The sequence below is a fragment of the Acinonyx jubatus genome, chromosome E3 (genome assembly GCF_027475565.1).
Source record: "Acinonyx jubatus isolate Ajub_Pintada_27869175 chromosome E3, VMU_Ajub_asm_v1.0, whole genome shotgun sequence".
NCBI classification, from domain to species: Eukaryota; Metazoa; Chordata; class Mammalia; order Carnivora; family Felidae; genus Acinonyx; species Acinonyx jubatus.
In genome coordinates this window covers 32,177,476-32,205,103 of record NC_069398.1, presented here as the reverse complement: position 1 = coordinate 32,205,103, position 27,628 = coordinate 32,177,476, and the positions used below count along the sequence as shown (strand labels likewise).

The following is a 27,628-nucleotide window of genomic DNA, read 5'->3' as shown; positions in this document are numbered from 1 at the left end:
CCCTCAGCCCGGCGGGGTCAGGGGCTGCTGAACCGTTTGCCCCTCACGAATCCAGGGAAGGAAAGGCGAATGAAAAGCCCAGGGACCTGGTCTTCTGGTAGATCAACTGTAGGACACGCTACGCAGAACGGGGGAGTGGGGGAGACCGTCACCACAGAAACCAAGCGGGAAGACGGCCGGGCTGGGGGCCGGAAAGCAGATGACAGCCAGGATGGGCCCCGGCAGCATGAGCAGGGCCCGGTGGGTTCTGTGCCCCTGGCCCAGAGCACAAGGCCGCCTCCACAGACTGGCCTGCCCCTGGCTGGAAGGTGCCCGGCATCCCCCACAAGTCTCCAGGAGCATCGCCAAGGGCAGTGGGGCCGGACTCTCTGGGTAGAAGGAAACCAACCATAGCCCCTCAGGAGCTCCCGGATGAGGGGCCGATGGCTCCGGGGTAGTCTTGCAGTCGAGAAGGCAGAGGCAGTGGGCTCCACACAGGGAGCGAGGCCCTGGACGCTGGGCAGTCACTCCTCACTTTTGGAATAGCTGCACTGAATTTTTTAAAGTGCTAAATAAAGCTATACGAAACGGGGTAATTTGATCCCTCCTCTGGCCTTAAATGTCCTTCCTAACTTTTAATATTTCAGGTTGCTTTAATGAAGTCAGGTGTATCTGTACTTTCCCAGAAACACGGGGCTTCAAGGGGGCTGCAGGTTTTAAAGCCGAATGTCATGATGGCCGTACGGCAGGCCAGACCCCAGGCCGTACCCCGCAATCCCAGCCCCGGGGGGCCCTGCCCAGCCAGCGGCCCTGAACTTGGCTGACGCTGTCTGCCTGGAAACATACTGGGGACATTACTGGGTTAAAACGTGTCTTACTGGGAAAAAGAAGCCCAAACGTGCAGCCACAAAACCTGTGAGCTCCCAGCTGGCCTGAGGGAAGGAGAGCACTGTTACCGGCAGCGTGGTCGTGTCACAGGGTAAGCCGAGTCACCCTCACAGGCACCCGCGCCGCCCCTCCACAGAGCCTGACGGCAGGTGGCCAGGAACACACGCACAGACGGACACTCTGGAGGGCTGAAGTAGCAGTGGGGGCAGCCCTGGGGGCCTCATCAGGGCCCCCAGGAGCCGGCGCCCCGTGATGGACGCGGGTCTCAGGTCAACACCCACGTGGGGCCCTGCAGGTCGCCCCGACAGCCGGTTCTTCCTTCTCATCCTCCTCACGGATCTGAACCCACGATTCAGCGAGGGCCAAGAGAAAGTGAGAGGAAGCGCCGGGGGGGCCCTGGGGGTGGTGGGTGCACAGGACGGCTGGGCGGAGGGGGCTTTCTTCGTCTTGTGACCCAAAAGGCCCTGGTGTCCGGCAGGGGCAGGCGGTGGGCAGGAGCGGCGAGGCCACGTGCCCACTCGGGGCAGTCCCGCTTCCTGGCCCAGGAGACGGACAGAGGCGACAGCGGCAGGCGAGAGGCTTGGCTGACGGAAGCAGCTTCGGCCAGTGCGAGCTGAACCTGTCACCACCACAAGTTCGGTGGCTCCTCGGCCACTCTGCTTTTAAATAAGGTGATCTCATCCAGGTGCACCATGGGGACGTCCCGGATGACATTGGTCAGGCCCTCGTGGAGCAGAGGGAAGATGACGACATTCAGCGCGGGCCGCTCAGCCTGGAAACTGAACCAGAGGCAAGCCGTTAGCGGGGCCCTGTGGAGGTGGGCGCCGCGGGGGCAAGGCGCAAGGGCTGCAGGGGGAAGGCGCAGGGCTGAGCCAGCCCACCCACCAGCAGAAGTGAGCCTCCGGGAGCAGCGGGGCGGGGGGCAGCCAGAGGGAAAGCCACAGACTTAGGGTGGTGGCATTTCTGTGGGGTTCACAGGAGACACCCAGACACCCATTCTCCTGCCAGGGGAGGGACCAGGAGAGCGGCCTGTTGGAACAGGCCATCGCATTCCTACACAGTGGGGGCTCCTGGGAGCTGCAGAAGCCACGCCTGGCCAGGACAACACCCGCAGGGGGTGGAGAAAGAAATGGCAGCCAAACCTGCCTGCCCACAGGCCACCCTATGGGCACAGAAGCCCCCAAGTCAGATGAGGCGGCCCTCTGCCCGGCCCTGCTGCTAGGAGCCAGAAGCCCTCACCTGAAGTCATGACTAAGGAGGGTCAGATTTCCTCCCCACCCTCCCCACCCCACAGAGGGGGCAGTCTGCCCTGCCCACAGCACACAGGAAGCGTCCAACTGCCACGGAAAGTCTCGGGTCACCCTCCCCGGGGCCCCGCGTGGACAGCCAGTGGGGTGACCAGCCCCCATCACCCTGGCCGTGGGGCCCCTCCCTCCCTGCTTAGAGCAAAGTCCCTGTTGGTACCCGCCCACTCCGCACAGTGGCCAAGAGACAAAACACAAGTGTGGCTGCAGGAGCCCCAGAAAGACAACACGCTGGTCCCTACGGAGTGAGACAAAAGACCTCCAGACCCCAGAGCGACTCTGGTTCTGGAAGAAAGGCCCGTCCCACGGGTCTCAAGGGGCAAGAGATGCAAAGGTGCCCACAGGACAGGGAACCTGGGCATCTGGCAAAACAAAGGCAACTCCCCTACAGCCCCGGGACTGCTGAAAGGGACCAGGAAACCGCGGCCCCAGCCCTCCTTGGGGTCCCCAGTGGACACAGTGATGGATGTACGACACGTGGAAAGTAAATGCCAGAAAGGTACTCATGAAGCTGGATGCTTTGGCAATAAAGATGCCAAGAAAATGCCTCCCAGTTCCGCATTCAGTGGCCTGCTCGCGGGCGACGGTGTCTGTGACCGTGAACCTCAAGGCAAGTCCTTGCCTGCAAACCCGCCGAGCAACTGACTTGAAACAAAATATCCTCGGATGTGGGATGTGCCTGCAAAGACTCCCCTGCCCGCCAGCCTGCCTTCCCGAGGCAGCGTCACCCCAGGCTCTTCACAGGCTGCTGTCAGGATGCTAACGGGGGAGTAATTTCTCACCCTGAGCCAGGACAGGAATGCAGCTGCCTGCCCGGCTTTGCTCCTCGTGCGCAGCCCCGGGGGTGGCTCCGGGTGGCCGCCCAGGTGGCCGGGCCCAGCAGCACGTGGGGCCGCACACAGAAGGTCCGCGGGGCCACGGGCAGACGTGCTACCTACCACCACAACTGAACCCCACGTCCTTCCCTCTCTCAGTTCACACCTGGATTCACGTGGACTTGGACAGAGCTCCGGGAGCACACCCACAGTCGCGGTCTCCGCAAAGCCCCTCCCTGGGCCTCAAGGAGCCCGTGCTTTTTCAGCCACAGCCTCAGGGCCCCTTCAGGGCATCGCCCCCGCTGGCCAGCCCGGCCTGTGACACCACTGGACATCACACGGCAGGCGGGCCTCGCCCAGAGCGAAGACGTGGTGACAAGTGGGAAGACGGCAACCACTCGCGTCCAAGTGCAGGGCTGGGGCTGCCTTTGGGGCGGGGGGGGCCCCACGGGTGAAGGCGAGTCCTTGATAGGGCAGGGGTGGCGGGGGCGGGTGGGGCTTGTGTGATCCGTTCTGCTCCCTGTACCCTGCCACATAACTTACGTACGTGCTACAATGTTCTTTTGCATGATGCAAATATAGTCTGAAATTCAAGTAAACAGATCCAGTGAATTAAAACTTCTGGCTACCCGCGTTCAGAAGTCACACTACGGAGGACAGGTCACCCCTCAGAACCTCTCCCCTGCTCAAGGCCAGTTGCGTTGCTAACCATAAAGGCCCAAGGCCGAGCTTCTGGCCCTGAGTCACGGAGGGCGAGAGCCAGCCTCCGGAGGTCAATGGGCTTGCCCCCAGGTGTCACCCTGAGGTACCCTGAGGAGGTCTCCGGTCGCAGTCCTCAGGCCCGGCTACGCCCCGTGCTGTCCTGGGTGGCAACGCCAGCCAGGGACAGGCATCGGGCAGAGCACAAGGCAGGTGCCCTGGCCTTCCCGGAGCTGCACGAGCAGAAACCTCACCGAGGAACAGAGGTGCCCACAAGCAGAGGCCTGCTCACCTGTCCTAACGCCGGCACCTGTGAGTTCGGCCGCCGGGCTCCCACCAGGAACAGTGACAAGTGACAGCACAGGCGGGGAGGGGACCCCACAAGAAGCAGGAGAACCAGGGGTCACCGTGGATGGGGCAGAAAGCCTGCCCTTCCTGGAGGGCCAGAGGACGATGCTTAAGAAAAGGTAAACTGTATTTACTCTCCGCCATTTAGAATGGCTGGAAGGAAAGAAAAATTCTACCTGAGGCTGTTGCACACACACCAGGAGTATTTAAACGGCGCCTTCAGCCACCCAAAAGTCTCGGGACCCAAAATGCCTTCTCTGCACGCTCTGGAAGCAGAAGAAATGTTTCACTTCTAAACCACTGCTCTGTTTAAAGAGAAAATACGACAGAAACGGTACAGGAGAGCGCAGAGGCCCGGGCACCGCCTCAGCCGGGCCAGCCGCCCGCCTCGCCACCTCACGTGCGTCTTGCTGTCGTACTGAACGCGCTCGTTCTAGACGTGGCTTAGGGGACACAGCAAAACGTACATGACATGGGTCAGCTTTGTTGTGCTTGTTCCAGTCCTTGACATCTTTATGTTAAACAAGGACACGGCACGGCCACAGCAGCGGGACCGTGTGCACTCCGGCCTGACGGAGACGGGGCGCCCAGCGCGCCGGCGGGCATCGCCCAGGTGCACACACGCAGGGGCCTTTCCTCTTACTACCGTGTTGATAAACGTCACCTAACGTGGTACGATTATTTCTGCGTTTTGAATTGTTTCCTCAGAATGAATCCCAGAAACAGGGTTACTAGGTCAAAACGTATGAATACTTTTACACCTTGAATGTCAAGGCTGTAACGACCTCAGACAGCAGTGAGGGCCACGGTGAGGAGCCCGCGGGCTGACCCACCCACCCTCAGGGGGTCAGGAGAACACTGTTCCAGCACGATCAAGGTGGAGAACAGCCGGGGGCTCCCCGATCAGCAAGGGCACCTTCGTCCTGTGAGCCCACTATGCATCGGCCCGCGGCCTTTCGGACAAGCGGAGAGAACAGGCCTGGACTCCGTGCTGATCACCAGCACGAGCAGACAACGCGGGGGCTCTGCACAGTGACCACACTGGAACCAGCTCTGGGCCCGACCCTAGAGTGAGGGAGGGACCCTGGGACCTCACGGCCTGCACGTGCCACAGAGGCGGAAGGCCTCCTGGAGGGGCAGGCCGTACGCAGCCTGGAGGCAGAACTGGTTCTATCAGCTTCGAAACACCCACCAGGTGTGCTTCTTTGCAGAGAAACTAGGAGCCACATTGAGACTCACAGCCTCTTCCCCCCAACATAAAGGTCTTCTAGAAAAGCCAAAGTGGGAAGATAAGTCAGAGAAGCCACCCATATGGTAATAACAGTCTTCGAGAAGCACGAAGACAGACGGCAAAAATCAGTGAAACCTGCAACAGGGAGGAGAGAAGGGACTTTTGTCAGAGTCCACAGAACTGAGACGCTGCTCTAGGGAGCAGTACAGGCGCACTGCCGAGCTCCTGGACGATCCCACAGATGCCCAGCGCCAACCTCGGAGTGGCCCGGGTTCTGCCTGCGGGTCCTCCCCTCACGACCAGGGAGTACCCCAGGAGAGACTAGACCTTTCCGGTCTCCTGCCCACCAGCCGGTGCAGCCACAGCCCGCTACGGGGTACTGGGCCTCGTCCCGCCACTCGGGTGGCCTGGACAACGTGGACCACGGGAGATTTTAATCACTGAACCGTCTTCTACACTGATCAGCAGCGTGGGGCTCCAGTCTGGCCCCCGACGTGGCTCTCCACCCCCGCCGGCCGGCGGCTACAGCGGGTCCCACGGCACCTGGCCCAAGGCCTGCCCGCTCCCAGATCCAGCCCCTTGGGCCTCCCCCACCAACAGAGCCAGAACTCACCAGCCTCCTAGCTGTGAGGCAAGGCCAAGGGCTCCCCCCGGCTGAGCCCGAGAAGCAAAGCCCTGATGGCCTGGTCCTTTTCCGGGTCCCATGTGGATCAGCAATCCAGGTGGGAATGACGAAATCCTCCCAGAAACCTGCCCGGAAACCGTAGTGAGGCAACGCCATTCACGGTGGAGCTCAACTGCCCCTTTACCAGCAATTAAGGCTGCAAAACAGCGCTAATTCTGAATTTTAAAATCCACTTTCAATTCTAAAGCTCCCAAGGTTCCCCAGACTTGAACAATTGATCGTTCCATCTGTAAACTTTACTCGTTTCTAAACACATTTCCAGAACACAAACGCAGACGGAGCCCCGCAGCACAGGGGCGCGGGCGGCCCGGCCGCCAGGGCCCCGGCACCGGCCAGGAAGGAGCTCACGGGCTCGGGGCAGGGTCGGGGAACGTCCCTCCGGCTCGGGCGGCTAGGAACTTGCAGCGAACCGCCTGCCGACCTCACAGGCCCACATTCCTCACCAGCACAAGACTCTCCAGGACACCTGGGGGAAGGAATTTCCACACAGGCCTCGCAGGCAGAGACGTGACCCCGTCTCGTGGAATGTCCGACCTGAGGCGCAGAGGCTCAGGGGGGGCGGAGGACATCGCCTGCCCCTGCCCGGGGTCGGGGTTCCCAACATTTCTGAAAAAGGAGGCTGCCCCACTCCGGCTCGAGACCCCTCAGGATGACAAATGACAGAGGTCAGTGACAAGTAAACACGCGCGGCCTGGAAAGGCCAGGGATGGGTGTGGCCCCCGGGGCACTGGCGCCTGGAACACCACCACCTTCTGGAAAGCACCTGGCTGAGTCTCAGAACCAGCACGTCCTCACATCAGACACCTCTAGCAACGGACAGGAGACGCCTGAGGGCACAAGCCTCTTCTGCCCCGCCGTCTTGCTTCCCTGAGTGCCCCTGCCACGGAGACAGAGCACGCGGGGGATCATGGGAGCAGCAGAGGGCCCCTCACTCTCAGGATGACCGGGACAGTCCCCGACCTCACGAAGCCGGGCTGCCCCATCTGCAGAGCAGAAGGTCCAGCCGCCGCCCGTGTAACACTCACCAGGGCGGGCACAGAGTCGGTGAGACGCTATTTTAGACAGGAAACTCAGCTCAGACAGAAGAGTGACTTGAAGTCACAGAGCGAGTAAGTGAAGAGGCCACAGCGTGAGCCCAGCTGATGGGATCTGAGGGTACAAGGTAGGGCTGAGCTCAGCAGGATGCCACACAGACTAAAGCAAGCTGCCGTCACTCTGTGTGGGACACCAAGAACACTGGAGGGCTGACACGGCCCTCGCCCACCCCCCGGGGGCCACGAGGCCTCGCAGGAAGCTTCCAGGAAGGGCAGAGTCAAAGAAAACCAGAAAAGCTGACAGCCCCCTGGAAAGAGCCCTCCCCACCCGGTACTAGGCCAGGGGACAGCGGACAGCAGAGCTGTGGCTTGGTGTGCGGCTCAGACCTGAAAAGTCAAAGGACAGTCCCGCCACAGAGGAAGGGCCGCGCCGCCCGGCTCCTCACCAGGCTGACCAGGGCCCAGACAGAGGGGCAGCCAGGCGCTACTAACCTGGCAGGGACAGGACTCCGGGTCTCTAGGAGAGACAGCAAACGGAACCAACAGGCAAGGTGTCTGAGGCCAGGAGGGAATTGGGGGCAAACAGCCGACCCCGTGAAGCCGGGGTGTGCCCATGGTGGGAGGAGGGCGGCAGGCAGGAAAGCTTCGTCCCGCTCCCCAAAGGGGCCCTGAGAGCCCCGGGCCCACAGGCGTCGCTGCCCCACGGCACCGTCCGAGCTCTAAACCCAGACCCGACAATGGGAACGCCAGAGGACCCAAAGTGGGGGAACGTGCAGAAGAAGCCCTCCAAACCCAGAGGGGGGGATGCCACAGAGGTCAGAGAAAGGCCCGAGTGGTCAGCGTTTCAAACTTGAAAGAGCAAAGAACAGAAAGAAAGAACGGATGCCTGTCAGGACGCTGCACTTGGTGTGGGACACACATCGCCACCACCGTTATGACTATGTCCGGTACGGTCACAAACCCGCCTCCCAACTGAGGAAACTGAGGCAGCCTGAGAGGCAGGGCTGGGCTCCAAGCCCAAGTCCCGATGCCACCCCCACAAAGGGCACCACGACGGGACCTGTGAGACACATGCAGATCAGACACATAAACCAGAGGGAACGTGCCGACCCCGAAGAGAGGAGCCACTCGCCCAGTGACAGGACCGCAGATGTGACAGCAGCCCTGTGGCTGAGTCACAGCTGAGTCACGGGAGAAACCGGGCAGGGAGTGGCAGGGCAGCCCAGGGCCAAGTGCGCCCCCCTGCTGGCTCCACAATTCCCTGAGCCTGAGGCAGGGAAGGAGATAAGAGAAAAGAAAGGCAGCAGAAAAGTGATGACAAATCCCAGCCTTTCCCTTTTCCCTGGTGGAACGCAGGCCTGGAGGCCAGAAACCTAGGGCCGGGTCGGGAACCTTCTGGTTACTGTGAGCCACGGCGCCATCTGCTGGCGACATCGCAGAAAAGCAGCTGGGCCCCTGCTCTGGCAGCAAGGCCGCAAGGGGCCCCGCGGCCCAGGGTCCTGCGCGACTGGGAAGGCCAGCAGGTCACCCGTGTGCGGCCCGACTGCCGGAGCCTCCCTGTGCTGGCCCAGACCCACAGCAGGGGCCGCGCCACAGACAAGCGCAGAGGCCACCGGGACACCCGCGCAGAGGCGGGCCAGCACCTCTCCCGTCGGGCTGCATCTCGGCCCTGCCCCCTGCAGCACGGCCAGAGAAAGGCTTCCGGTAGAACCTGGACGTGGGTGCAGCTCTGGCAAGCACAGAAGATTCTTCAGACCTGTGAGCCTCCCTCAGGGCTTGCGGGCTCAGGGTGAAATGCCCACGTGGCTCTGGAGAGCCCACACAGCACCCAGCAAGGCCCTAACCCTTCTCCCCTCTGGACACAACCTCCCATCCTCCCCATGCTGGGGTCCAGGCTGCACTCCTCACCTGACTCTGAGAGCCCTCAGTTTCCCCATCTGTACACCAGGACTAATGGCCCGTATCTCAGAGGACTTCCGTGAGGCTTGAGTAAGAGGCAACGATACACAGCGCTGGCACAGCCCCCAGCATCGAGGCAGGGGCCGGAGCAGAGGCTCCGAGGAGGTTCACTGGAGACGCGAGGGCTCCAGGCACCGCAGGCCGGAACGGGCCCTTAATTCCCCTGAGGTGGCACTAGGCACGCGGGGGACCCGGCCACGGCCCGGGCCTGTGCCAAGTGCTGGGACGCGGGGACAGAGAGATGGGTGCGGCCTCCGCCCAGGATGTCCATTTAACCAAGGCCAACCTCAGGTCTGCTCTCGGACGCCACGCCCCAAGCGTCGGCTGTGATAGGTGCCCGCTGGGGCCATCAGTGAGCCCAGCCCTGCACCCGGCTCATGACCCGGGCGCGGAAAACAGAGCACACCGGGCCTCAGACCTCATCAACTGCAGGGGCTGCAAAGAGCATAACTGGGAGTGCTATGCCCCCTAAGAAAGGGGCAGGTGGGCGCGGTCCGAGAGGCCAGGGGAGGGATGCCCTTGACCAGGCCACCAGGAGGCGAGCAGGCTGCAGACAGGGACCTCGAGAAAAGAACCGAGAGTGAGAAAGAGAAGCTGAGAGCAGGGACTGGCATCTTCGTGCCAAGAGCACAGCGGCCCGGAGCACTGTGTTGAGAAGGATTCTGAGGATCAGAATGACAAATTACCTTCGTTGGCCAATGACACCCACACGGGGAGGGAGACGTTCAGACGCTCTCTTGTCACAAGCACGGGCTTCTGAACGGCGTGGTGGCCTCAGATGTTCTCAGTTTCTGAGAAGGCTCCTGTGTGTACATGGAAAGCTGGTCCCTGTCTCTGTGGGAAGCTACCCTTCAGCGGGGAGAGAGGCAGAACCCCACAGGGTTCTCCGAGCCGCGGCTTTCGGCAACGGGTGGGAGCGGACAGGCCAGTCCCAGCTCCTCTGGCAGAACACGTCCAGCGGGGAGGTGCCAGCTCCCCGAAGCCAGAGCCCCCGGGAACGCGGTGACCTACAGCAAGTCGGCGAGGGGGACACAGGACTGGCAACTCTTCCCCGTGGCCGAAAGGGCAGAGCCGGCCCAGCAGCGTCTCCATCGTGCACCAGAGAAAAGCGGCCTTCGCCTGCACGGACAGCAGGTGCGTGGGGAGAGCACAGGGCGGGGCAGCCGCACGACCTGCCGCGCACCCCACTTCCCAGACAGCTGCGGTCCCTCCCAAAGCCCACAGCGCCTGGGCCGCACAGCCTGCACCCGACTCAGCCCCCCGAATCCCAGGCACACCAACAACATTGACTCCATCCCACCCAACAAGCATACTGAGGTGTGGACACGCGATGGTGAGCTGCCCTCGCCGACACGGGCTCCAGAGCCGGAAGACTCCTGAAGCGGAAGGTGAAGGGGAGTCAGTGGTACACAGAGTGAGCTACGGCCAGACCAGAGACCGCGACCCACCCATGTAACGGACACAAAACAGAATGAAAAGTAATCATGTGCAGAGGGGCACCCGGGTGGCTCAGTCGGTAAAGCATCCGACTTCAGCTCACGTCATGACCTCACCATTTGTGAGTTCGAGCCCCGCGTCGGGCTCTGTGCTGACAGCTCGGAGCCTGGAGCCTGCCTTGGCTTCTGTGTCTCCCTCTCTCTCTGCCCCTCCCCTGCTTGCAATCTGTCTCTCTTGCAAAAGTAAACACTACAAAACATTAAGAAATGATAACAATCATGTGCAGATTTATCGACATAAAAACCATCTACAATGTGTTACATTTTTTAAAATCAGAGTAGGGGCCCCAGGCTGGCTCAGTCCATAGAGCCTGCGAATTTTGATCTTGTGGTTGTGAGTTCGAGCCCCACGCTGGGTGTAGAGAACACTTAAAAGTAAAATCAGAAAAAAAAAAAAAAAAAATCAGAGTACACACCATATGATAACTCCACCCCGGGTCGGCCGGCTGTGATGACCTCTGGTTGGTGGAACCATGGGGAGCTCTCACTGAAAAGCAGCTTGACGCATGGTCCAAATTTTTAGAGGAGTATTAACATATTATTTCCATAACCAGGGAAAGGAAAACCTCAGCTAGGATTTCTCCTGAGCAGTTCAGCAGCAAACTGCAAAGACAGACGTGAAGTCTGTCCGGCAAGGCCACCGGAAATTCTGGAGACCTCCCGGTTGATGGCTGTCTTTGGCATTTTGTTAACATCGGTGGCCTCCTCCCTGTCAGCTCCCCCCGATCCCCGGGACACAAAACTGGTGGAGGAAGCGACCCTCGCGGCCGTGCTGACCCCAAGCGTCCACACTCAGCTCTCTTTCAGGGACGCCGCGCACTTCCTCACGAGAGGACTCTAAATGGCCGCTGCCCAAACAACCTGCTCACTTGGGTCAAGTTCTCTCCAGGAAGCATTCCTCCCGACTTGTTCAAATTCTGGGAGCTTATCTAAGTTCTAGCTCCGCCTCCAGGAATGCCACACTCTTGAGAGGAAGACGGGGGCCCTGGTCTGCAGGGCACTGAAGGTGAGGGGGTGCACGGCTTCTAAAGACGCCCCAGTGCAGGGCGAGGGGGGCAGAGCGCTGCCCCTCGAGGAGCAGGAAGTGTTTGAACTCTACTGCCTTGACTCACGACTGTCCCAGTACCTACTGCTTCAAAGTCTAAATGAAGTGCAAAGACACAAAAAATTTAAGAGTTGAAAGATCTTAGCACTGGGGCGCCTGGCTGGCTGAGTCAGTGGAAGGTGCGACTCTTGATGTTAGGGTCATGAGTTTGAGCCCCAAGTTGGGTGTAGAGGTTGCTTAAAAATAAAATTAAGGGGGAGTCTGGGTGGCTCAGTCAGTTAAGCGACTGACTCTTGATTTTGACTCAGGTCACGATCTCACGGTGTGTAAGTTCAAGCCCCGCATCAGGTTCTGTCTGTGCTTGACAGTGTGGAGCCTGCCTGGGATTCTCTCTCTCCCCCCTCTCTCTGCCCCTTCCTGCACTCTCTCTCTCTCTCAAGATAAATAAATTAAAAAAAAAAAAAAAAAAGAAAGAAAGAAAGAAAAAGAAATAGAAAGTCGAACAGAGGTTCCAGGGGAGCTGGGTAAGTGGGTTAGTTTTCACGATCACAAGATCACGGGTCACCGTAACAAATTTAATAACAAAGAAAACGTTTGAAATGCTGGGAAAACTACCAAAATGTGACACGGAGACACGCAGTGAGCAAAAGCTGTTGGAAAAATGACACTAACAGACGTGCTTGATGCAGAACTGCCACAAACTTCCCATTTGTGAAACAAAACGAAACACAGGACCGGCGCGCAAAGCACGATAAAGGGAGGTATGCCTCCACACTTACAAGCAGCCAAGATGGTAACGTTTATGGTATGTGCATAAAAAAGGCTTCAAGGGGCGCCTGGGGGGCTCAGGGGGTTAAGCGCCCGACTCTTGCTTTCAGCTCAGGTCATGGTCTCATGGTTCAGGAGCTGATGACCTTTGCATCTCCGAGGACTTCAGCACAGAGGGACAGGTAAGGACTGCCGACTGAGAATTTCTCCTGGCGCTGGCTGCAGAGACGGTGCCCGTCAGCCCGCACGCTGGTTTCCACCTGATAAGCTGTCCCGGGTCAGCCTAAGACGGAGGCAACTGGTCTGATATTGAGCAACTCCGGTCATCAGTCGAGACTTCAATTCCACCCCTCACTCAGACTCCCCAGCACGTGCTGGCAGCTCAGGAATCCCCAAGTCTTCACTCGACAGTCACCGTCCTCACACAGCACAGCACAGCCCAGCCTGGGGGGACCGGGGATCTGCAGAGCACTGCACGGGGAGTGCTCTGGAGTCTGGAGTGGAGCCAGGGAGGCTGTGCAGTGTGGGGCACTCGACCGAAGGGGAGCCTAGGAGCACGGCCTCACTCAATTGCTTGGCCAAGTGTTAGGCTAACTCATGCTCATCATTGCCTGCTGGAGGGGCATCGACGCTCACTTGGCTGAAGGTATCGGGCTACCTGTTTAGTTAACGCAACACCCCAGGGCGATCAGCGCTTCCAGGAGGTCTTTGAGCCTCCAGCACACGCAGGACTCGGGCTGGCAAGTGCAGTCCCCGGGGAGGCTCCCCGTGACCGCCACTCAAAGCCCATGTGGCTCTACTTTGCAGACAAACCAGCCGGCTTTGAAACGTGGGTTCTCCAGAAGGGGAACAGGACAGGCGGCAAGTGTGAGAGGAAGCTCCGGGTGTAAGAGAGGCAGTGGAGGCGGCCGTTAAATGCATGGCAGCAACCTGAAGCGACGACGGACACAGCAGGAACCAGGAGGAGGACCCGATACGGTGGGCCCACGGACTCCGGGCACGGCCCAGCCTCTCACCAGCCAACACACCACCACCCAAAGCCAAGGCCGACAGAGAAGTAAGGCGTCTGCGGAGCTGATCACAGACCAGGTGAGAGCCTGGTGATGAACACGTCAGACGACGCTTGCTGGGAACAGACGAGACACAAGCTTGGACAGCAGGAGGGCCCTCCTCACCCAGGAGACCAGGACAAGCCCAAAGCCCAACGATATCAAGGGGTGGGGCACGGATGCAGGGCAGGAACTCTCTCACACTCCGCCAGGGGAAGCAGGGCTTGGGAGAATCACTTTGGAGAGCATTTTGCCATTTTCTTTTAAAAAAAAAATTTTTTTTAACGTTTATTCATCTTTCAGAGACAGAGAGTGAGTGGGGGAGGGGCAGAGAGAGAGGGAGACACAGAATCCGAAGCAGGCTCCAGGCTCCGAGCCGTCAGCACGGAGCCCGACGCGGGGCTCGGACTCGCACACGCTGCAAGATCATGACCTGAGCCGAAGTCAGATGCTTGACCGACGGAGCCACCCCGGGTGCCCCGATTTTGGTGTCTGATAGTGTCGCATCTGGGAATCTGGTAGCTGCACAGGGACATTCACCGGGATAGAGGAAATACAGGAAAACAGCCCGAACATCCATCAGCAGAACAGAAACATAAAACGTGACAAATCCATTTGAAGGGTTACTGCGCATAGCGCGTGGCAGGAACGAACTAGCACTAATGAACAGCGGCAGACCTCAAATCCGCGGTGGAAAAAACACAGGCTGCATAGCCACGTGCCAGTATCAGACATTATGGACGTTACAAACACACAGAAACAAAACCCCATGCTTCTCAGGGGATGTACTTGGGGATGTACTCCTGGGACTTGGAAACCAAACTCACACCGGCAGGTGCAACAAGTCAAGGGAGCTTTGTTTCAATCGATGCATGATTATCTTTTATCTCTATGTTTTATTTCTGTGCATTCCAAAGGGAATGCAGAAAAGGCCAGACCTAAAACGACAAATACTGCGTGGTTCCACTTGGGTGAGGTCGTCGGAGTGGTCAGACTCCAAGACAGGGAGAGGGTGGGAGCCAGGGGCCGGGAGAAGGTTCGTGTTTCTGGAGACAGGGCCTCCGTTTTCAGAAGGTGAAAAGGTGGAGGCTGGTGATCACACAACAATGTGGACCCGCTCGACGCCACCGGACGGAACACTTACAACCAGTTAAAACTGTCATCACTTTTGTTTTGTTTTTTTAAAGAGGGAGAGAGAGAATCTTAAGCAGGGTCCACACTCAGTGGGGAAGCCGACACGGGGCTCAATCCCACAACCCTGGGATCAGGATCACGACCTGAGCCTAAATCAAGAGTTGGACACTCAGCCAACTGAGCCACCAGATGCCCCTTAACTGTTTTTGGTGGGGGGTGAGGGGTGGTGGCCCTAGGTGGCTCAGTCGGTTGGGCATCTGATTTTTGATTTCAGCTCAGGTCATGATCTCATGGTTTCGTGAGTTCGAGCCCAGCATCTGGCTCTGCAATGGCAGCACCGAGGCTGCCTGGGATTCTCTCTCTCTGTCCCTCCCCAGTTCACCTGTCTCTGTCTCTCTCAAAATAAATAAACTTAAAAAAAAAAAACAGTTGAAACGGTAAACTGTGCTATGTATATACATCTCACGACGAAAAAGAACGCAGGGCCGTATGACCTGAAATCCAACATACGTGTTATTAAGCAAAAAAGCAAAGCACATATCAGAAAGCGCACAGGAGAAAATACTGTGTATCTGTTCATTTGTGAAAAAAGAACACACAGAACGAATCACTGAGAACTGACAAGACCAGTTGTCTAAGGGGGGGATGGGGTGGTAGCGAGGCGGAGGGAGGGGGCGGGCGTGGGGCGGTGCTTCTCTGAGGCCGCCGTCTGATAGAGCCCTGACTCTGAGCGCCACAGCAAGGCTTGGCTTCACGTACGGAAACACAGGACAAATAAAACCTACCAGGACGCGGTGCGAAGGCAAAATGCTACGTGACACAGCGATAAAGGTCCCTGACTGCATGACAAACAAGTGAGATGAGCACACTGAAGGGGTGGGGTACAAAGAACAACCCTGAGTAACTCCGGAAAGCAGGGACTGCGGTGGGGGGGGGGGGGGCCAAGAGCGTGAATACAGATTATCCTCCAGGCTCCAGGCGGTGGGCTGGCGATTCCCAAACTGCCTTAGGTGTGCGCCTGAGGGCGGAGCGAACCAGCAAACACCCTGCGGATGGTGACACTCAGACTGTTCAACGACAGGGAGGGAGGTCGTGAGGAAGGAAGAGGAGTCTGCGGGAACGGGAACCCTGGGCTGCTGGGCTGGACGGGACGCGTCAGTATGAACCTGTCTTTGATGTGGATGCAAACGGGCGACGGGGACACACAAATATGGATGTGTGTAAGGACATACACACATCAGGGCGTCTGAGTGGCTCCGTCAGTTGAGTGTCCAAGTCTTGGTTTCAGCTCAGGTCATGATCTTGCGGTTCATGACACCAAGCCCAAGTCAGGTTCTGCACTGACAGTGCGAAGCCTGCTTGAGATTCTCTCTCTCTCTCGGCCCCTCCCCCACGTGCACACGGGCATACCCACTCTCTCTCCTAAAATAAATAAATAAACATTAAAAAAAAAGAACATGTAGGGGTGCCTGGGTGGCTCGGTCGGTTAAGCGACCGACTTCGGCTCAGGTCATGATCTCACAGTTCGCGAGTTCGAGCCCCGCATCGAGCTCTGTGCTGACAGCTCAGAGCCGGGAACCTGCTTCAGATTCTGTGTCTCCCTCTCTCTCTGCCCCTCCCCTGCTCTCACGTGTGCAGGCTCTCTCTCTCCCTCAAGGATAGACATTTAAAAAAATTAAAACAAAGTAAAACAAAACAGAACATACACACCTCAATTTCCTACTGCGTCCATAAGGGGGCCTGGAGGCGGTGACACCCCAGCAGCAGTGAGCATACCCCACACCCGGCCTTGGTTTCTAATTCCAGCCTCTAATAAAAGGAGCCAGGCTCCATGAGGAAATGGTGGATTCCAGGGTTGGGCCTGGAATATCCTGTACTGACAGAAAAGTAAGGAAAAGGAAGAAAGGAAGGAAAAGCTCAGAAAAGGAAGGGGCATGTCGAAGGGGACACAGGACCCAATCTGAAAGAACACACCCACGGCCAAATCTGGAACGATCTGTGCAACCCATGAACGGTGTGAGAGTGACAAAAGCCCACTGAATGAAACGAGTACCCATGAGTCCATGCTGATACAAGTAGATGCTGAGGAAGTAAGCGAATGCAGAGAGGGGACAGGTTCCTTCTCAGAGCACAGCTCCATTAACAAATGTGGGAGGAATGAAGGAAACAGACAACCATCACAGCCAGACGTCAAAGTAAAGCAACTGTCACTAGAAAGATCCATCGGTGGATACCAAGATGAGCGGGCAAAACTCCGACGAGAACCACGGTATCTGCAGACTCTGTAAGTATCTCCCCACGAGATGCTTCTTCATTCGAAAGGGAATAGTGAGACTTTACAGCCGAGGGACCCGCAGACACCAACGAGAAGACGTGATAGCACCCTGTGTCCCTGGCACACCACGCCGAGGACACAGCGTCACCGTGGGTGAAGACGGACATCCTACCAAACACCTGGCCCGTGCTCTGCACAAAGCGTCAAGGTCATGAGAGACCAGGAGAGACCGAGGGCTGTCACGGGCCGAAGGCTAAGACGACGTGACTACCACTGTGACGAGGGCTCTGAATCAAACCCCGGGACGGGAAAGGACCAGGGCAGGCACTGAGGAAATCCTAAGGTCTGCGGGCCGACCGGGGGTAGCGCAGTGTCACTCCTCATCTGGACGATGGCACCATGGGGACATGTGCGCTTGGCGGGGGGGGGGGGGGGGGGCCGCGGGGGAGGAACACTCTGCAGTTCGGCTACCTGGAATTTGACCGTGGGGCAGCGGGAGCACCCGGGAGGTGAGGCGCCACCGCGAAAGGGAGCTGGCCTTCGTTCTCACGCCACCTCCGCGGGCGCCCTCTAGACCCAGGAAGCGGCCGCCTCTGCGCCAAGCCCTCGGGAGGAGCCACGTCACCGGCGCGCCCCCCACCCCAGCCCCGCGCCCACTCACCTCCGGAGCAGGGACTGCTGCAGGCTCTTGCAGGTGGCCAGGGACTCCCCGGTGAACATGTGACACACGACGACGTGCAGGCAGCGCGCCATGAAGGCCAGCACGGCCTCGGGCTGGAGGGTGCCGCTGCGGGACACCAGGCAGAGGCGCTGCAGCGCGGAGCACTGGCTCAGCGCCTGGAAGAACTGGGCGTTGGCGCTGAAGTAGGGCTGCTCCAGCCTGCGGGGAGAGAGGGCAGTGTGAGCCCACGCTGCTGCCAGACCCCCCGCGCGGGGCGGGGGGAGAGGGGGAGCCTCTCACGGGGGGCCAAGCAGGTCTCTGGGAGCCAGACCCAGACCGGCTGTCCCCACGCCTGTCTACACCACAGTCCCCCGGGGCATCGGGAGGAGACACAGACCCCAGGGCCTTCCCAGCTGATCCCGAGTTGGGGGCAGACCCTGGAGGCCTGACACGACGGGTGAGCCACCGTACAGACCCCAGCAGGCCACTGCCCGGAGCCTGGAGACCCCCACGCTGGCTGGGCTGGCCGCTCGGCACCCCACCCACCTCAAACACTGACCTGTCGGGCAGGGGGCGGGGAGCCGCACTTACATGGGATCCCAGCCACACACTGCTGCCCTCCTGTGACACACAACGACAGGCTGAGGGCAGTGGAGGGGATCTGGAGGCTGGGGCCACTCCGGCCATGGAAGGGAAGGCGACAGATCCCTAGTCCTTCCGCCATGGAAGGAGAGGCGACACCGGGCAGGTCCCCCCGTAGATAGGGGCTGAAGGCAAAGAAGAGCCAATCTACAAAACCGGGACCTCGGCCACAGACAACCACGACAGATGGGAGGTGCACCAGGTCCCACCTGCTTTAGAAAGACGGACGAACAGGGGGGTGCCAAAGTGGCTCCGTCGGTTGAGCACCCAACTCTTAATTCTGGCTCAGGCAGTGATCTCGCAGTTTGTGAGTTCGAGTCCCACACTGGGCTCTGCACTGAGCGCAGAGCCCACTTGAGATTCTCGTTCTCTCTCTCTCTCTCTCTCTCTCAAAATAAATAAAATTTAAAAGAAGTAGGGGCGCCTGGGTGGCTCAGTCAGTTAAATGTCCGACTTCGGCTCAGGTCGTGATCTCATGGTTCGTGGGTTCAAGCCCCGTGTCGGGCCCTGTGCTGCCAGCTCGGAGCCTGGAGCCTGCTTCCAATTGTTTCTCCCTCTCTCTCTGCCCCTCCCCCGCTCATGCTCTATCTCTTTCTCAAAAAATAAACATTAAAAATATTTTTTTAATAAAAATAAACATTAGGAAGGAAGGGGGAAGGGGAAGGGGAAGGGGAAGGGGAAGGGGAAGGGAAGGGAAGGGAAGGGAAGGCAAGGCAAGACAAGACACGAAGAGATGGGAGAGCCACAGTGGCTGCCGGACAGGGCTTTGGCACAGGCAGGAAGGAGTGCTGGAGCCTCCAGCCACGGGATGAGAACAGGAAAGTGGTGTGGAGGACAATGTTCCAGAGCCTTCCAGACCCTTCTGCACACCAGCCGGAAAGCCTAGAGGACAGACAGAGCGATGTGGTGGGGACACACGGTTGGAGGTGCTGAGGACAGCGGACAGGGCAGTTCAGCACCAGCTGGGAACACGGCTGCAGAACCAGCAGATGCCCAGATGTGCGGCAGGACGCCGGGCCGCAGGCCAAGGGAGCCCTCCAGAATGTGAGTCGGAGGAAGAGCAGAGGGCCGGGGGAAGCTAACAGGATTGCGGGGGCTGCCAGGAGGAGGGCCGAGAGCCAGGAGAATGGGAAGAGAGGAGCTGGTGGGAGCTGTGTCCCCCCCCAACAGACAGGTGGCTGTCCTAGCCCCTGGCACCCGTGAACGCACCTTACTTGGAAACAGGGTCTTTGCAGGTGGGACTTCGTTAGGATGAGGTCGTGCTAGACTGGGGGGGCTGTAATCCAGTGGCCAGTTCCTTACAAGAAGGCCATGCAGAGGCACAGCAACGCAGGGACACCCAGGGAGAGCGCCATGTGACCGCAGGCGGGGACTGGAGTGACACGGCCACAAGCCAAGGACTGCCAAGCACTGCCAGCGACCACCTCTAGAAGCCAGGGGACATGCCTGGCACAGGGGCTCCATCAGAGCCTCTAGGAGGAACCAGCCCTGCTGACGCCTGCAGCTCGAACCTCTGGCTCTCAGAACCGTACGTGAATCCAGGGCGCTCGGGTGGCTCAGTCGGTTGGGCATCTGACTTCGGCTCAGGTCATGATCTCACGGTTCGTGGGTTCGAGCCCCACATCGGGCTCTGTGCTGACTGCTTGCTCAGAGCCTGGAGCCTGCTTCGGATTCTGTGTCTCCCTCTCTCTCTGCCCCTCTCCTGCTCACACTCTGTCTCTCTCTCAAAAATAAACATTTTTTTAAAAATTAAAAAAAAAAAAACAACCTGTGCGTGAATCCGCTGGTGCTGTGGCGATTTGTGAGGGGAGCCCCAGGACCCTAACGCAGAGGCCGAGCAGACTCACAGATACCTCCCTGGTCAGTTACACACACGCCCAAGACAACCACGTGAGCAAAGACCAACGTGCGTCCCCCTGTGTAAGACCTTCCCAGAGAAAAACGGAAGGATTATCCCTGGAGAGCAGAGCTCGGCTCCAGAAACTTCCTTATGTCACTGCCTTCAGCAGGACTTCCGTCCATCTTAGATACACACAGTCATCACTTGATGCTTTTATTTTATTTTTTTCCACTTGATGCCCTTAAAAAGCTTGCTCGGAGCCTCTGTCCCCCCCTTTCTGCCCCCCCCAAAATAAATAAGTATTTAAAATAGGGGCGCCTGGGTGGCTCAGCCGGTTAAGCGTCCGACTTCGGCTCAGGTCATGATCTCACGGTCCATGAGTTCAAGCCCCGCGTCGGGCTCTGTGCTGACAGCTCAGAGCCTGCAGCCTGCTTCAGATTCTGTCTCCCTCTCTCTTCTGCCATTTTGCCACTCACGCTCTGTCTCTCAAAAATAAACGTCAAAAAAACCTTTTTTAATTAAATAAATAAACAGCTTGCTCTGAGGGGCAGGGGAGTAAAAAAGAACAAAAAGCAGCTCGCTCCGGCTGCCGTGGGGGGTGTCGCCGGTCACCTGGCCAGAGCGGCTCCAAGGCTGTGGCAGCACACGGGGAAGAAGCTCGTGGAGGCACCGGCCCGAGCAGCAGGGCAGTGGCCGTGGCCAGCGGGGGGCCTGGATGGATGATGCAGATCTGGGCCCCTGCGTGGGGAACCGCAGCCCACGGAGGGACCCGGCAGACAGCGGAGGCCCATAGGCAGCCGAAACCCGCTGCCTCCCGAACGCAGGGAGGGGGGTAAAGGGGCAGAGGAGAAGATTTGTCAGGAAGGTGCTTCCCCGCCCCTACCAGGTTTCATCGGTCTTTGGGTCACCTCCGTCTGAACCGGATGACTGACAACAGGACACTGTGCAAGGGCGGCCACCAGGCAGCAGGCAAGGTCCTTCCTCCAGGAGCCTCCAAGGCCACCGACAGACTCGAGACATGGCGGGAGAGACTCGGCCGGCCCCCGCGGGCAGCCAGGCCCCAGAGACCAAGTGCAGGACCGCGCCCGGCCGGGCTGCAGCCTCTACTGAGAGGACACTGCTGTGCATGCGCTGGGTACCACTGTCCCTCTCCCTAGGACCCCCTAAGTGTCCCCAAGGCCAGCCACGCTAATCCACCTAGCAGCTCCTCCCAGGGCCCGGGCGCCGCGCAAAAACTCCTCACAGAAACCCCAGGTCAGACCCGGGAGAGTCTGTCTCTCTGAGTCATGGCCCTGCCTGGGGCAGACGCAGACCCCCCCCCCGCACCCCCCCCCCCCCCCCGCGCCAGCGGCTGCAGGCAAGACCTCCATCCCTATGCAGGATCCACAGAGACCTCCCGGCCAGGTTGGTGACCTCCTGGGACACTGCCGACCAGGTGGTAAGCAGTCGTGGATGCTCATAATAAAAGGAGACATTTCCAGGATGAGCAAGAAATGCCCACCCCCATCCCAACAAGGCAGTGGGTCTGCTCTGGGGACAGAGTGTCCCCGTCCAAGCCCCCACGTGGAGGGAGACCCGAAATGCTCTGAATGCAACACCTTCAGAACGGCTGATCCAACCAGGACTCGGTGTAGGGCAGTGGATGGGCGCTCCCCAGTTCTCAAAGCCTAAAAAGACCCAATTGGTCATGCACTAGGTCCCCATCACCCCGACACCTGGGGACACTACCAAGTTCCAGGACAAAAGGAGAGAGGTTTTCAAAAAGGGGTCTTTGAGGAAAAAAAGAGCAATCCCAGCTATTTACAGCAGCCACCCGACAGAATATCCCCCAACAATGGAATGTTCTAACCTGAGCTGTGCAGTAGGGGAGCCACCACTCACTGAAATGTGGTTCATGAGACAGGTTTTTAATTTTATTTTATATTTATGGGTGCCTGGAGAGCTCAGTCGGTTAAGCATCCGACTTCGGCTCAGGTCATGATCTCACCGATGGTGGGTTCGAGCCCCAGGTGGGGCTCTGTGCTCACAGCAAAAAGCCTGGTTGGGATTCCCTGTCTCCCTCTCTCTGACCTTCCCCCACTCTCAAAAATAAACACTGGGGTGCCTGAGTGGCTCAATCAGTTAAGTGTCTGACTTTGGCTCAGGTCATGATCTCACGGCTTGTGGGTTCGAGCCCCGTGTCGGGCTCTGCCCTGACAGCTCAGAGCCTGGATGGAGCCTGCTTTGGATTCTGTGTCTCCCTTTCTCTCTCCTCCTGCCCCGCTGGCACGTTGACTCTCTCTCTCTCTCTCTCTCTCTCTCTCTCAAAAATGAATAAACATCTTATTTTATTTACTTATTTTTTTTGAGAGAGAGAAAAGAGAGAGAGTGCATGCACAAGAGGGGGAGTGGCAGAGAGAGTGAGAAAGACAGGATCCGAAACAGACTCCAGGCTCCAAGCTGTCAGCACAGAGCCCGACATGGGGCTCGAACCCACAAACGGTGACATCATGACCTGAGCCAAAGTCAGATGCTCAACCGACTGAGCCCCCAGGTGCCCCGAGCTTCTGACTCTTGATCTCCAGGTCACAAGTTTGAGCCCCACATTGGGGGTGGAGATTACTTTAAAAAAACAAAAAAATGTATACGAGTAGAAATGCTACTAAGCTCCTGACACTAACATTGTGGGGAGGACAGTGGGTCCTTCTAGAGTACGATCACAAGAAGTCTCACGTTCACTCCCTCATCAACAGTGGAGACTCAGGATGTGTGAGGGAAGAGAAGAGCGGCACTCAGTGTGTGGCAGGAGGGAGCCCCTGGCAGGGCTGTTCTGGGCTCCAATGCTAGAGAAAGGATCCCCCGGGGCAGCCACAGCCATCAGAGATCCGATGCCAGCAGGTGCCCCTTGGCAGAGATGTGAACACGGGCCTCCCCCCACCCCCAGACCCACTGACCGAATTTCATCGGTAAGGAAAGGACTCCAAGAGCCGTGAGCAGAGAGCAGTGCCTCTCCGAGAAGCAATGGTGGCTGTGTGCAGTCCTCATTTACCCAAAGGAAGGCCAAAGTAACAGCCAAAGTCATGCAGGGCCCAGACGGAAAGCAAATGTCATCCCGGTTATAAGTGTGAATTTTCTGAAAAGTTGACTTTTCTTGAAAAAAAGTCTAAATACACTATTTCATTCTATCTTTCAAAGGCAAATTATTCTCTTTTTTAAATATTTAAAAATTTTTTCTTTTCAATTTGAGAGAGAGAGAGATGGAGGGAGAGAGAGGAAGTGTGTGCACACGCAAGCAAGGGAGAGGGACACAGAGAGAGAGAGAGAGAGAGAGAGAGAGAGAGAGAGATTCTGAAGCAGACTCCACACTCAGCTTGGAGCCTGACTCAGGGCTCAATCCCACGACCCTGGGATCATGACCTGAACCGAAATGGAGAGTAGGACGCTCAACCGACTGAGCCACCCAAGCGCCCCTATTCTTCTTCTTTTTTAATGTTTATTTGTTTTTGAAAGACAGAGTGCAAGCAGGGGAGGGGTGGAGAGAGAGGGAGACGGGGGATCCCAAATGGGCTCTGAGCTGTCAGCACAGGGCCCGACACAGGAGTCGAACCCACAAACCATGAAATCATGCCCTGAGCCAAAGTTGGTTGTTTAACCGGCTGAGCCACCCAGGCACCCCAAAGGCACCCCTACTCTTTTGAAAGTCCTAAGGTAAGCATCCCTTTGCAGACCTGAAAGTGGGAAAACGGGAGGGGCTGAAGTCCAGAACCCTGACCTTGGTCTCTGGCTCATCCCTGAGGAAGAACAGGCCTGTGGCGCTCTGGCCACTAGGTGGCGCTGTGGGTCCATGCTACCCACTGGAGACCCAGCGGATCTTGGTTTCAAACCAAGTAAACAGAGTGTGTTCACACAGCCTTTTAAACAGTTTTCAACAGCCGGCCACTTCCGGGCTCTCCCACTCTGAAGGAAGCCACCCGTGACAGGTGTTTGGGATGGGGGCAGGCCTGTCCACTCCACCAGCTGCCTGGACAAGGGGGGGGTGGCCCGTCCAAACCTCCCCCCGGCTCTCCGCACAGCCTGGTGGCAGAAACGTCCTGGTGTCGGGGGCTGCCAGTGCCTGCCCTCTGGTCAGAGGGTGAGGAAAACGATCCACCGGAATCACTTTTGCCTCGGGAGGCAGTCGTCCCCCTCAGCCGTGCCTCAACCTTCCGCTCAGGGAGGATCTGGCCTCCAAAGCCCACTCCCCGAAAGGCAGCCTGGTCTCCTGAAGGTTCTGTGGGCACAGGAAGGCGCTCGGGGAGTGTCCCCTTATCAGCCCACCCACCTCCGGAGGGCCCGGGCCTCGAGGGCGGTCCTGGGACCTCCAGGGCCTGGCTCCAAACCAGCCCTCTCACTTCCGCCCAGACGCCGCCCTGGTTCTGAGGTCGCGAGCAGCCCAGGGTGACTCAGGGTGATGCCTTCCCCTCCCTCCCCCAGGAGGCAGGGCTTCATCAGCCCTGGGAAAGAAGGCGCCCTGCTCTGTGCGGCGTGGGCTCCTCTCCCAGCCGAGGTGCGTGCGAAACGCGAGGCGCTGTCAGAACGACGTGTTCCCGCACCACCTCCCCGCGGGAGCAGTCCTGGCTGCGTGGAGGCCGCGCCCCGCCAGGAGTCCTGATGGGCCTCGATGATGGGCACAGTGGTGGCGGCACCGGCCACCTCAGGGACGTTCTGCCGGGAAGCGCGGGAGCTGCCCGGGGAGATGTAGCGTGCCAGTGTCCCCGGAGCACGGGACGCCATCTCCTTTCTGCAGCTCCTGCCCACGGCAGGCGGGCAAGGGCCACCTGCTCCTGTCCCTCAGCCTCCCTGGGCTCGGCTTGCCGCAGAAGGCGAGAATCCAGGGGAACGGGGCCATTTGGCTGCGTTTTAGAAACTGGTGTTTGTTCTGAACAGGCAGTACCCAGCTCTGATCGGACATGGTTCTCGGCAGCCAGCGTGCACAGAGAGTCCATTATGAGCGGGGGTCAAGTTCCCGGGCCGACCTACAAAACCCATCTAGCCCGGGCCCCACCAGCCTCCCCGGCCACCAAACTCCCGCACAGCCTTGCTCCTGGGGAGGACCTGAGCCACAAGGGTCACGTTCCAGCTGCAGAAGCCACTCGGGACCACTAAATGCTGCTGTGTTACCCCGCTCAACGCTCAACAGGCCCTGTGAGGCAGGAAGTGCCACAGACCAGCCGTGTGGCTCAAGCAAGCTCCTTAATCCTCTGGGCCTCACTTTCCTCATCTGCAAAAGGGGACAATAATAGCTCTACTCCCGGGGTCGTTCAAAATGTCAAAAGAGTCAACACCTACGAGTGCGGGAAAAACAGCTGGCAGCCGTCACAAGTACACCAACAGGATCCAACAGCAGTCACTTCCTACAGTCCCTTCCTCTAGCTTCTGGAACACCTTCCCCCTCCATCTGCCGGCTCCCTGCCGCCCTGCCGGCTCCTGCTCCATCGGCTTTGCTGATTCTTCCTCCACCTCCTGACTGGGTGACCCCGGGCCCGGTCTGTGGTCTGCTTAGTCCTACGTGCTGGCTGGAGTCCACCGCCTCTCAAACTCCGGGACACACGTGCACAGCTGTGCCCCACAGCCTCCCCATCGCAGAGGATGACGACCGCATCAGCTCAAATGCTCGGGCCAAAAGCGTCAGCATCATCTGGACCCATCCTTGACCCCTCCCACCTGCCCCACGTATCTGATCAATCAGCAAATTCTTGGGTCTCTCCCTGCACGTCTGACACGGCCTCCCCGACAGTGACAGCGCCCCTGCTCCTGCCCTGGCCCCCGTCTATTTCAGTACAGCGGTGTGACCTGCCCTTCTGCTCCCCTCCAGTCACACGGGCTCCTGGCTGCTCCCGAAACACCCGACACACCCCATCTCAGGACCCTGGCATTAACTCGGCTCTGTCCAACAAAACCTTGTGTGCAGACGGGAACAATCTCCATGTGTGTTCTGTCCAACATGGAAGCCACCAGCACATGTGGTTCCTGACCAGCTGAACTGTGGCTAATACCGCTGAGGAACTGTACGCTTGAGTTGATTCCATTTTTACTCATTTAAAAGTAAGTGCCCGGCCGGCTCAGTCAGTTAAGCATCCGACTTCGGCTCAGGTCATGATCTCATGGCTCGGGGGTTTGAGCCCCGCGTCGGGCTCTGTGCTGACAGCTCAGAGCCTGGAGCCTGCTTTAGAGTCTGTGTGTCCCTCTCTATCTGCCCCTCCCACGCTCACACTCTCTCTCAAAAATAATAAATAAACAAACAAAAAAAAGAAGTCATGTGTGAGGTGCCTGGCTGGCTCAGTTGGAAGAGCATGCAACTTTTGACCTTCGGGCTTGTGAGTTCATGCCCTAGGTTGGGTGTAAAGATTACTTAAAATAAACAAACAAACAAACTTTAAAAAATAAATAAAATGATTCGCAGACACTACCAACTGATGCGACTCGTTCTGCCTGGCCGGGGAATGTTCTTCCCAGGTTCTACTTTGCTAATGCAACTTCGTGAATTTTCTCAAATCTCACCTTCCTGAAATCCGCCACCTGCCCTCCAGCATCCCTCACCCTGCTCTCCTTTGTCCTCCCCGGCATCTGTTCTTCTCTAATAAACCACATTCTTCCCTCCGTGCACTGTTGGCCCACTTTCCCCACTGGAATGTAAGCTCCCCACAGACAAGGAGAGAATTCTATGCCTAGAACAGAACCCAGAATAACAGGTGTTTACACGTTTGCTAGATGGAAAAAGAATTATCATGGGTCGGGGTGCCTGGGTGGCTCAGTTAAGCGTCCGAGTTTGGCTCAGGTCATGATCTCATGGTTCTTGAGTCTGAGCCCCACATCGGGCTCTGTGCTGTCAGCTCAGAGCCTGGAACCTGCTTTGGATTCTGTGTCTCCCTCTCTCTCTGCCCCTCCCCTGCTCATGCCTGCTCTCTCTCTTTCTCTCAAAAATAAATAAACGTTAAAAAAAATTTTTTTTAAAGAAAGAATTATCGTATTACAGGTGCTAACCCTGTTCTGTAGGCCTTACAGGTACAAACTGCTTTGCTCTCACCAGCCCCACTTTACAGGTGGAGGATCTAGGAGCAGGGTGAGGCAGGCAGAGCCAATCCGAAGGGGGCCTGTGTTAGGCGTCCAGCAGCCCAGGGAGCCGGCAGCACCTGCCATGTCCAGGTAGCCCCACAGGCAGCAGACATGTAACGCTGTGGACGTGAGGCAGGCATTTGGGGGAGAGATTCTGACTACTTTGACTTATTAAATTAGGTGCTGTATTTTACTTAATTTCATTTTCATCGACTTCCGTTTTTATCAAACACTCCCGGACGATGACCAAACACTCCCCAACAGCACAGCCAGAAAAGGCACAAGGTTTAATGGGTTGGCAAGAAAGAAAAAAGAAAAAAAAAAAAAAAAAAAACAAAACCCCGATCGCAAAGAGGAGAGATCCAGAAATACCTTGACTCAGAATTCAGTGAAATTAGAACTCAGGTGTTCACCCGCCCCCAAATTTGGGGAATGTTCAATTCCTCCTAATCTCAAGACTCCCAACAGGTTAACAGGGTTGCAGACCCGGGGAGTTTTCTGTTTGCTAAATATATATCAGGACCCATCTGCAGCTTTGAGCGAAATGTGGCCCGCTGACCGCACGCTGATCACCGCTCCTTCCAGAAAGGCCAGCAACGTGACGGCAAAGGCCCAAGAAGAAGCAAGGTGGGACAAGGCACTGGACAGAGAAGGACCAGTGGAGGAGGGAGCAGATTCCTGCTGCTGCGGATACAGAGGCAA

The 27,628-nt window shown here is 58.0% G+C and overlaps 1 protein-coding gene across 4 annotated transcripts in view; it reads right to left on the bottom strand.

The window, feature by feature from the left end:
• Positions 1-27,628, bottom strand: part of FBXL18 (F-box and leucine rich repeat protein 18) — a 79,366-nt gene that overhangs the window by 38,247 nt on the left and 13,491 nt on the right. For 2 of the 4 annotated variants that reach the window (XR_003414945.2, XM_027042302.2), the window contains exon 4: positions 17,371-17,589. Coding sequence is in view for 3 of the 4 variants with exons in the window: in XM_027042302.2 (XP_026898103.2) it covers positions 17,371-17,589 (219 nt within the window). In the remaining variant the exon portion in view is untranslated. Of the gene's footprint in view, positions 1-837; positions 1,647-5,783; positions 11,163-17,368; positions 17,590-27,628 lie in introns of those variants that run through there. The other 2 variants (XM_027042301.2, XM_027042304.2) reach the window with 2 other exon arrangements.